Genomic DNA, 11564 nt, shown 5'->3' with positions numbered 1-11564 from the left:
TAAATCTAGATATAATGCTCTGGACATGACACTCTTACTATTACTTACAGATGAATTTATCGGATCCCATATTCAATCATAACCATGAGTGATGAGGAACACAAACTACATTTATCATTGCAAAGCCGTTCACCTAGTGAATTGGAGTGAAAGAAGGATGACAATTATGATTCCCCAAAGAACCCCAAATATATACAATTAACCACCGAGTGCTCAGATCAGCTTTGCCCCAAAATTTCTTGTGCCAGTTGAATCATTTATCAAGAAATCGGGCACCTACAGCCACCATTACTTTCTGATAAGATCATGTTGAGTAATTAATTCCTCTCAAAAGACCCCACAATTAACTAAATAAAATCCAATAAATCTCTAGAAGCAGCCAATCCTTCTTTTGCACTTTTGTGAAGCAAAAGATGCTACGTGATTAATCGAACTAAACCCATCCAGCTTAGCTACAAGACAAATGGTAAACATTTTTACTCCAAAGAAGACCAAATGTGTTTGGCAAACCAATAAATCACCATTCCAAGGCATACAATTATAAAAGCAATGACCCACAGTTCGTTGTCAAATCTAAACAAATAGCCAGGTATAACAAGAGTTCGAGCCAAGATTTTTAAACAAGTATTCAATTCCATGCAAGAAACATATAATCACAGTAGGCAAATGTATAACCCAATATCAATTTGGAAGAGGAAGACAAATTGAACCCAAATCCAACAAGCACCATGAATTGAGAATTGGTGCACAAGGTGGCTTGCAGCCAAATCTAACTCTTCAAGGCAATAGACTTCCTCTTCTTAGCCATTACCAATGAAGTGTTTGAGAACTAGATCATAGGATTGCGGTGGCATGAACACAAATCTTGTCGTCGATTCAAGAGAGTGGGATTAGGTGATGATGAATTATGTAAAGGGCGGGCTAGAGAACATCTTTAAAAAGGGCAACAATAGTGGTGGTCTTGCAAGCCCAAACTTAAAGAGGAGGAGGAAGGAGAGGGACAATGTGAGGATAGAGAAGAATAATTAAGTAAGAAAGAGGTGTACAAGGTCCTAAGAAGTAAGGAGAAGAAGAGGGTATTGTTAGTGGTGTAGAAGTCACCGTTGGATATTGTGGTTGGTAGGAGGGGGGAGAAGGGAGAGAATTTGTGACGGCATATTAATCAATTTGAAGCTCTGAATTTATGCCATCGAAAGATCTCATTTCATAAAATTTTTCAAAACTTTATGAGTAATTAAATTTGTGATAAGGTCTTTTTTATTTTGATTGTGTAAATTAAATTATTTTTTCTCATTTTTATTTTGAATGGTAACTAGATTTTACCAAAATACAAAGATTTTGTTTTTACATTGATAATAATTTAATTTATGACCACAAAAAAGTTATCAAACTTTTTAATTGTATACAATTATCTTTCCATTAAAGCCACAAACTAAATGTAATCAAGGAAAAAAATATTAATTTGTTAATGTGAAAATGCACATATTGAATATCTAAAGTAATTTTTTTTTGCCAGAATATCTAAAGTATTTTAATATCACAATAACTCAAATTAGATTATGACCCCCACTTGTGCTATTGTGTATGGTATTATGAACAGGTAATCAAGATTTTTGAGTAATAAACTTAGTTTAATACTTAAATGGAATAGTTGAAAATAAATACCAAAAAATAAAAGGAACTGAATAAAAAACGTATAAATATCAGGATTTACTTTCGGATTGGGAAGCAGGGGCCGTAGCAGCTGGCTAGCTAGCGGCCACTTTGTCGGAGGGAAATGGGTTCAAAATCGTTAGTGCCGGCCGATTTGTCGACTTGTTTGAAGAATTCAAGCTCTACGCCACTTAAAAGATACCGTATTTCATCTCAGAAATTGAGTTTTAGTCTCCAAATGCGAACCCATCAGCATCTTGCTGGTGTAGCGATATGTAGGGCCTCATCATCAGACCATTCTTGTTCACTGTGCAGGACGATCTGCAAGCTCTGTTGCAGGTACTTCACTTGCTCTCGCTAGATTTTCTCAAACATCATTCACTTCTTTCAAATGCGTGTGGAATTCTTGGAGTTGGTTTGTCTTTTTTCTTTTTTGATGAAGAACAAGTATTACTTGATCATTTTTCTGTTTTTCAACATGAACCATCAGACTTGGATTGGATGTTATGACTGCTAAAGATGTCCAATTTCTTATTTATGTTTGGCGTTTTTCTGTTTGATATTTTATTCTCAATGAGTTGCATCCCTAATGAATTTAATGTAAATACCTCGTCTTCCTCGCAGGTCCTTCCATCTGATTTGCATGACAATCTCCTAAATGAAGTAAAGAGGGATGAACTTTTGGAGGTGAGATACCATTGTGGATTTACTGTCATCCTTTCTCTTTGGAATTATTAAAGATAAACCATATAAGGGGGAAGTAGGGATTATAATTTTCAGTAGCGAACATTCTAAACACTTCCAATCAATATACTCCATAGGATTGGCAAAAGTTATTCTTTGCTCATCGAATTTCTAGAAAGTATTGTAATGCAGTGACATTTATCCTGCCAGATTATGGTATTTGCAACTAAATTTGGTTTTTCCAAATGGCGTTGTTACTCTTCAAAAAACTCTGTCACATGCCTTGAATCTTTTCTGATTCTTTAACTGAAGAACCTCTCACAAGAAGATGACTCTCTTGATTGTAGAAATTTTATAAAAGGATGCACTTCTTTTGGCCTACTGTTTAGGGAATATTAAGAAGTTCAGGTGGCTTCTGTTCATGAGACCTGACTTATTTTGACTACACAGATTAAAGTTTGATACCCCTTCTCTGTTTGATTATTTTAACTACTTAATATTCAGGTAGATGTTGTACAGGCTTGCTAATGTAAAACGGCTTGTTTAGCTCTAAGTGAACCAACGGCGACCATCCATTATAATGTGTTGCCTTCATTTATCAGGTTATATTGGATTTGGGTCGTTTTCCAGAGGCACGTTATCTTGGCCAGGATGGCGGGAAATATATTAGGAAAACTGAGGTAACAAAGCACCTTTTAGACTAAAGGTCATATTTTCTGAAGTTGAATAGTTACTTTCCATTTTCATCTTTGGATTCTATATTTATTTATATCCATTATCCACTTACATGGAAGTCTCGTATGCAGAGTAAATTAAGATTTTATTTTCCTGAATATTCATTCATAATATGTATTAATTTTGAGACAAAATTAACCTTCAAAGGGTTACATGACCATCTGAGAAATGTGTAGCTTAGGTAACAGTGGAAGAGTTGGAACGTGCTCAACAAGCTGTTGGAGAATTTGGGAGGGACAATAGAGCTGGCATTGAGGGCACATTGCACAGAATATCTGCAATCAGAAGTAGGAAAGGTGGCATAGTTGGTTTGACATGTCGAGTTGGGAGGGCGGTTAGTGGCCATATTGACATGGTGTATGACCTGCTTCAATATGGAAGGAGCATTTTATTTGTTGGAAGGTATAACACACTATCAATCAAGCATTATAGTAAGACGTGCTTAAATGCTTCCAAGTTTGGCATTGCAAATTGTAAAGTTTGGTATGATACCTTCATTTAAGAAATTTATTAATATGTGACAAGGGAAAATGTAATAAATGGTGAAAGTCACTTTATCACGTTCTGCTGACTTGCTAGTCCCTAGAAATGTATGTTATATTTTCAAGATTCACCAGGTAAGGTATTATGTACAAGAGCTTAGGTTTTTTTTTTTTTCTTTTAAGTCATTATAATTTGGGTTTTCTCAGGCCTGGAGTTGGCAAGACTACAGTCATGCGAGAGATTGCACGTGTGCTGTCGGGTGAATTTCATAAGAGAGTGGTGCGTTGTTTTTTCAGCATCTTGCAGTACTCTTTCTAACTTGAAATATATTTTGTTCAACTCGTCATTTGAAAAATACTTTCAAATTGGGTAGGTAATTGTTGATACAAGCAATGAAATTGGAGGGAATGGCAATATTCCACATGCAGCAATAGGAAGTGCTCGGAGAATGCAGGTACCTGAGCCATCAATGCAACATAGAGTGATGATTGAGGCAGTAGAAAATCACATGCCTGAGGTGATAATAGTAGATGAAATTGGCACTGAAGCTGAAGCTCATGCTTGTCGGTCAATTGCTGAGCGAGGAATCATGCTTATTGGGACTGCTCATGGACAGCTTCTTGAGAATATCATGAAGAATTCTATACTCTCTGATCTGGTACGCTTTCATCCTTTTATGATTCTGCCATTAGCAACTTGAGACTCTTTCTCCGTTTTAACAAGTTAAGTTCTCAGTTATTTACTTTGTTTATTTTGGACTTCCCATTGTCACGTTCTTGGATATATACTGATGCTTGGAGCTACATCAATTATTGTTTGGTTACAAGTTTTTGTAGCCATTCAGGATTCATTTATTTGATTCGATGTTTGTGGTCTATTCCATTAATAAATTTGACTTAACAACTTGGTGGAAGAAGCATTATACTGTCTTTTCTGACTCCCCTAGGGTGCTCTTCAGCCTTCACATGGCTACTTCAAAGGAGAGTCTTTGTCATTTTCTTTTTGGCTTCTATTTTTTTTTTTTAATTACTGTGGGATGCCTTATCCCCATCCCTTGTAATCTTTTCTTCTGATTATTACACCTTCATATGAGTTAGTTTTATGTTCCTTATTTTATGGCGTGCAATAGTTTCTTCGTATTTTAGAACGTTCCAGAAAAACATGCTCCTAATAAAGTCATCTAAATTTCACATTGAGCGGTTTCAAGTATGGAAGTTAAAGAAGCTCGGTGCAGGAGATTTTGTGGCAGTAAGGAATCTAGACAATTCTTAAATGCAAGATTTACTTCCGTTGGATTTCCCAGATTGGTGGAATACAAGCAGTTACTTTGGGAGATGCAGAAGCCAGGGCCAGAAATTGTCAGAAGATAGTTCTTGAGAGGAAAGCTCCTCCAACATTTGATTTCCTAATTGAGATGAGAGACAGGCACTACTGGATTACTCATCAGGTGTGCTGATTGAACAAATCTTTTATTGTTATTCACTTATTAATCTTTTGATAAGTAAGACATACGTTTGTAACATGCCAGCTGGGCCAAAACTTGGTTTCTATTTGCATACCATCTGAGAAAATTAATGTGATTCTGAGATCAATTCAGCTGATTAGAGTGGCCAATAAATATCCATGTTCCTTTTCAGTTTTATCTTGGCTACTGATTTTCTGGTTCCAAATCCACTAGGAAAACAATGTTTGAGCAAAATGAATTACATATATTTCAACACCAACAAATTGCATTTGAGTGATAGGTGAACGAAAGTTTTGGTTCCAAATTAAACCGAAAAAGACACTCTCTATTCTTTGTTATTATGGAGATGAAATGAAGGTAAAGATAAAACATCAGTAGGCTTTATATTCTATATTTCTTATGTTCTTTAAAATTTTGCAGACAGACAAAAGTGTAGATATGTTGCTTCGAGGAAAGAGTCCACAGGTTGAGGTAATCCTTTAGGAGTCTAGTTGTTTCTTCTGATAATCCTAGTTTGAATATGAAAGATGTGTTTTTTTTTTAATTATCGGATTTTGTTTGGACTAAAATTTTTATAATCGGTATCCATGTCTAGACTTTGGATTTTAATGGGATTTAGGTCATTATGCTATGGATGATCAATGCCTAAGGAACTTTCCATACATTGTTTTAAAAACCGGATTGGATAATAAACCAGAAATATTAGTGGGTCACGGTTTTTATGGTTTAACAAGTTAGATTGATGATTGAATAATTAAATAAAAAATGATATTTATATGCATATATATAAATAAAACATTAAAGATACTAACAATATCATTTCTGGTTCAGAATTGCTCAGTCATAACATTTTTGAATTTTATTTTTCTCATTTTGTTTCATATGTATATATTTTTATTTACCTGATTTGTTATTTTAAAGTAAATGAGTTTTAAATTTTCTCTATACTTTCATTCATATAATGTCAATAAAAAAAATCGTGTACTCAAGATTCTACTATAATAACCAAAATTAAGTTGGCACTATTTTAAAATTGAATAAGAAAGTTATTACTAAAATAAGAGTTAAAGAAAAAGGGTCAAAATGGTCCAATCGTTCTGGGTTTTCAAAAGCTGCTCGAGTTATAGTGGGTTAACTCAAACCAACTACTAGAACAAGTTAAATGGTTAAATCAAACCACTTTCTTCATCAGGTAACAGTTCAACTGTCCGGGTCTCAACATTGCTTCCATGGCTAAAGAATATGAGATGAACAACAAAAGACATTAGTAGTCATTTCAAGGTTCAAACCCGATATCCAGTTTCCTCATTGCGTGGACAATGAAATATTCTTTTGAGTTTCTGTGTCCTGGGGCTCTTCCTGTCATATTTTTATTTGTTTATTAAATATACAACTCGATTCCTTAATAGTATACCTCCTTTCATATTGGCTCTGCAATGTATTACTCCTTGTGAATTAGTCCCTTGAAATATGTGTAGACAGTAGAGTAATAATCCAAGAATTAAATTGTTGAAAGATATATATATATATATATATATGTATAGGAACAGTAGTACGTATTTACTCTATTTTATTTGGGGTCAGAGCTTTTTGACTAATAAATACATATGCTGTGTGCTTCCAATGCACGTTGGCTCCAATGGAAGGGGTCTGAGTGACTGAGTCCCTTAGCCATCGATTCTTGGGTTCAATTCCTAGGGTGATGACAATGGAGATGATGTGCTTGGGAGAGCTACCCCTAGTTGGGGCTTGACCCAGCGGCTTCACTACCGGATGGGTTAATACAAAAAAAATGCTGTGTACGCCCATAATTCTGGATCGTAATATTATCCTTCAAGTCTGTGTTGTGCTTTGACTGATCAAATTATAACTGTGGCTCTGGTTTTGCAGGTGAGGAAAAGGGATGCAAAGTGCAAGGTTGTGATAGAGAAATCAAAACCTTATGATAAATGTATTTGATAATCTCCCTTTCCCCTTATGCATAATATAATATAGAGAGAATCACATTCAAGGACCATTTAAGCAAATTATTAGCATATAAGAACCAATATAGAATGGATTGTTGTTAAAATAAAAATGTGAACTTGTTTTTTGTGAAATGGAATTTATTGTTAATTCTTGTCTGCAATTAATTTGCTTGATTGATCTTTGAATATGATTCTTCTTATAATATATCTCATTTTTTTATCAAAAGATAATATACCTTATTTCTAGAGAAGGTTAATTAGTTAATGTATATTGTCTATGTTTTCCCACATAATGAATCTTTAATTTCAACGCTTTTCACCATTTTTGCATTTTATGATTGGTTAACTTTAAATGTAAATTCTCTACATTGACAGTATTTCTATCTCAGAGAAAGACTAAAAGAGAGAATTTTCAGGAAAATTGTTGAGCTAAACCTTTTGATTAAAGTTCAGAATATAGATTGACAAGGGAATGCTAATATCTATACAATTTTTTGCCCTTTTCTTTTCTTTTATCCCCCTCGTAATGGAAAGTTGGTGGTGAGAACATGTGATCTTTCTTGGTAATATACCATGTATTAGAAAAAAAGATGGAATGACATAAAAGAAATAACATTTTTATAGGACTAACTTCTGTTTTTCTATTCTATATTTTTCCTAAATGGTGTTGCGCATATATTTGTTAAAGGCAAATGGTCAAAATTGATTAGGGCTTTGTTGTAAAGTGAAGATTAAAACTTGGCTAATCACTCATAATTCTTCTTAGGATATAATATAATGGAGAAACAACGCTCAGGTCGAGAAAATTTAATAACGAGTAGATGTTAATATTTAATATGCATAAAATAGAAGAAAATAATACAATTCCATTGTACTTTTACATATAATTTTCTCCTTTAGAAGTTTGCTTTAGGTACACACAAAATAATTCTTCACGTGTGTGTCTCATGACAAGTGTTTCGGCCCAATATTTTGATAGATAACTTAACGCTTGTGCAAAGTCAGCCCAAAGAAAGGGGAAAAAATCATTTAGTGTAAATGATTTTAGTAAAAAATCAAACTGAAAAATTCCCAAAGCCAAAAAGGCGCTTGGTTAAAATTTCATGTCACAGAAAATTATGAAAATTGGAAGAAAATGGCATGAACAAATCAAATTCCTGTCTTCTTTCTTTCTTTGTCCACCAACTGCAAAAAAGATTAGAAATGAGTGATCCAAATTAAAAACGGATAAATGTTATGACGAAAGTTGTAAATTATAACTGTCCATGTCCATGGCGATTGTAGAGGGACGTGAATCCAAGCCCAAGTTCCCAGAAGTTTCTCGCTTTGTGTCAATGGCCGGTGTGGGCATAATCCCAACCCAATCTTTGCTTTTCTCGGGAACCAAACACTCTCTCCATCTTCCTTCCAGAAGGAGAGGCGTTGCGGCAGTACGAGCTGAAAGTATGACGATCGAGAAATTAGGAATCAAGATAGAGAGAAATCCTCCTGAGGACAAACTTACACAACTTGGCGTTAAGCAATGGCCCAAGTAACAATGCTTATTTCTTCATCGTCTTCCTCTTTCTGTTTCACTGTCACGTTCAATTTTACATGTATACGCAGGTTTCTTTCAGTTGAAATCTATTATGTTGGATGGAAAGTCCCTTTTTGTATTGGCCTATGTGATTTGGGTTGAGGAAAGTTTTGCTTTTCTTCATGTTGGGTCAGTGAATAACCCTCCTCAGGTCAAAATCTCTCAACTTGATTTTAGGCATTGATGCAAGTAAAGCTTATTTCGGTATCATCTTGCTGTTTCTTTTTCACTATTAAGTTGTGTAGGTTCCTTGACTTGAAAATTTTTCTATAATTTCTTGGAGTCTGTTGTAAATCCCTTAACAAATTGGCTTGTGGAATTAGGGGTGGCGATTTTTTCTTTTTCTTTTTCCTATATTTGGTGAATGAGTTGTGCTGTATTTCTCTGTTTTTTCCTGCCATGTTCCTCAATTTTGTAGTGGTTTTGACCTGCTAACCTGAATGCATCCTTCAGTCATTGTAATATACGCTAACATCAGAAAATTTATTATATTAATATGACACAGACGGCTGAGAATCTTCGGATCTTGTGACCATTAATTCTTATTAAATAGTGAAATTTTATTGTTTCCACACTATGAACTATTTTTACTTCAAAAAACTGATTATTGTCCTAGTCTGACTTTTGTATATGTACTCTGGATCTCCTGCACATATGGAGGTATGCTCACAGAATGCATCTCTCTCCTAAACTATACAAATTTGTTTTGGACGGTTGAGATCTTATTGAATTAGGCATGATCTGACTTTTCTGATGATGATACATGGATACTTTATATTTTATCATGTTGCAGTGCAAGTGTTATGCAAATTTTTTTCGTTGTCATCAATTCCCCTGAAAATTCTTTCATGTATGATCAAAAGATGAATGAGGAGGACTTTGATGCTTACTAGCATCTTACACTTGCTGTCATTTTGGATGCCTGGGATCAGATGCTAGAGTAGAATATTGGAACTGAAGTAGGAAGTGCATGACATTTAAGATTCTTAAGGTCTTGTTTGATTGTTAGAAAGGATGGGAATGGAATGGATTGCAAAAAAATCGAAACAACAATGAACTAAATCACCCTTCCTCCTTATGATAAGCATGAGAAAATTCAACATTATACATTACAATTGTAGAAATTATTACACTTTCTAAAAACCTCATAAATCATGACTTCGAATCCATGAAGTAAATTCTTTAGGACAACTGTGAGATTAGGTTCAGATTCAAGCATTCACTCGGACCTGATTGGGAGTAGCTTATATATGGGTAATTTCTTATCTCCCGGGAGGGAGACCCCCCCCCCCCAAAAAAAAAAAAATTGAAGTGTATCTTGAAAATCCCAGTTCTCTTTCTAATTCCTTATTTAGTAAGATTAGAATCACAAAGTGCACCAACCGGCTAAAAGGTTCAAACTGTTGAAACACAAAGCTCTCCAATTAGGTAGTATCCGTTACTAGGTCAGGTCTGAGTATTGTTGGACTTAAATGCATATATGATTGTTGGTCACATCTTGATGTGTACAGGTGGGGATGCCCTCCGAGCAAATTCCCATGGACTTATGATGCCAAGGAGACATGCTATCTGTTGGAAGGGAAAGTGAAGGTGACACCCAGTGGGTCAAATGAAGCTGTGGAGATTGGTGCTGGTGACTTGGTTGTGTTCCCAAAAGGGATGAGTTGCACTTGGGATGTCTCTGTTGGAGTGGACAAGCACTATAAATTTGACTAAAATAAAAAAATTCCATTTCCATTAGGGATTCCTTATATATACACACTAAAAGATTTAATTATTAGCTTGCTGTGAGCTGGTTTCAAGATAGGCACTCTGAGGTAAGTTATATGAGCATTTGTAGCTGTGTTAAGACTTGATCACTAGAGTGAAGACTTGGCTTCTTCATTGCCGGTTGTTAATGGGCATGCGATTCTGTCTGTCTTGATTGAAATGTCAGTCTGCATCATACTTTTTTTTTTTTTGAAGAAAATAAAACATAAATCATACTTATTAAACATAAACAATTAATGTATTGAAAAAAAGCAAGATAAGCGTGGTGCTGTTGGAAAGAATCCTCAACGATCAAAAAGCTAATTTGGATAGGGAATAGAACCAATGTGAGTGCCAAATCATGCATTATATTCCGTATTTTATGTTCATCTGTGTTTTTCTGCAGATGGCATTTTATTAGGCCAAAATATGATGGCTCTTTACAGAATAATCTTATCTGACATATAGAAAAGCACATGTCCATCAATATTTATGGAACGGTAAAACCAATAGTGCCATTGTGGGATCCTCAAATGGCTTTTTGTAATGTCAAATGGGGAAGGAGGAGAGACCGAGGGGATTATTAACCTGCTTTTTATACAAACAAAAATTACTTTGGTTGGCCTAGATAGTTAAAGATATAAACCATACTTTGTAAATAACTAGAATTTGGCTCCTTTGCCGTGCATGGAGTGAGTTTAAATTTTGGAAAAATTGATCTTTTGATTCTCCAATTTTTAATTCATTTGTAATTCAATTTCTCAATTATGACTCGTTGTGATTTAGTCCCTCAATTATGACTCGTCTATGACTTAGTTTTTAACTTTTGAATTATTTACAAATTAATTCTTAAATTTTTGTTAATTTTTTTTCATGTTAGCTTATATCTCACATCAATGAGTAAGAGGAGGGTATTTTAGAATAATATATGAGTATTTTTTTATTCTCTTATTTGATAAGAAATTTTTTTAAAAAAATTAAAAAATAAGGACAGAGTTTTAGGTGAATCAAAAATTGAGGAATTGAGTTGCAGTGAGTTATAGTTAAGGGATTGAGTTATAAGTGAGTTAAAAGTTGAATGATTAAAAGATTAATTTTTTTTAAAATTTTTATTGGAAGAGGGTGATCACATTTAATATTTAATCCTATTTTAAATAGGATTTTCTTCAATTCAAAAAACATTTGTGTGACAAAAATGTCAATTTAATTGAATATACTTTCTCTATTAAAAAATATAAAATATTTTTTGAGG

The 11564-nt window shown here is 34.2% G+C and overlaps 2 protein-coding genes across 3 annotated transcripts in view; both read left to right on the top strand.

Annotated features, from left to right (window-relative positions):
* Positions 1–1559: 1559 nt before the first annotated feature.
* LOC129292435 (uncharacterized protein ycf45-like) lies at positions 1560–7135 on the top strand. The gene is made up of 11 exons (XM_054929988.1): positions 1560–1600; positions 1733–1781; positions 1933–1992; positions 2278–2340; positions 2940–3017; positions 3254–3474; positions 3762–3834; positions 3929–4213; positions 4859–5002; positions 5441–5491; positions 6911–7135. The coding sequence occupies exons 1-11, from the start codon at positions 1560–1562 to the stop codon at positions 6977–6979; spliced, it is 1134 nt and encodes a 377-aa protein (XP_054785963.1). The 3' UTR covers positions 6980–7135.
* Positions 7136–8232: 1097 nt separating this feature from the next.
* The window catches only part of LOC129293975 (uncharacterized), a 33269-nt gene continuing 29937 nt past the window's right edge, over positions 8233–11564 (top strand). Inside the window, exons 1-2 of one of the 2 annotated variants that reach the window (XM_054932139.1) lie at positions 8233–8518; positions 10075–10296. In XM_054932139.1, the coding sequence (XP_054788114.1) occupies positions 8253–8518; positions 10075–10279 (471 nt within the window). In that variant the 5' untranslated portion in view covers positions 8233–8252 and the 3' untranslated portion in view covers positions 10280–10296. Of the gene's footprint in view, positions 8519–10074; positions 10494–11564 lie in introns of those variants that run through there. The other variant, XM_054932138.1, reaches the window with a different exon arrangement.

Source organism: Prosopis cineraria, unplaced genomic scaffold (assembly GCF_029017545.1).
Source record: "Prosopis cineraria cultivar Desert tree isolate PC_DT_omini unplaced genomic scaffold, ASM2901754v1 PC14, whole genome shotgun sequence".
Taxonomy (NCBI): domain Eukaryota; kingdom Viridiplantae; phylum Streptophyta; class Magnoliopsida; order Fabales; family Fabaceae; genus Prosopis; species Prosopis cineraria.
The sequence above is the reverse complement of the archived record's forward strand: the minus strand, read 5'-3'. Positions and strand labels throughout refer to the sequence as shown.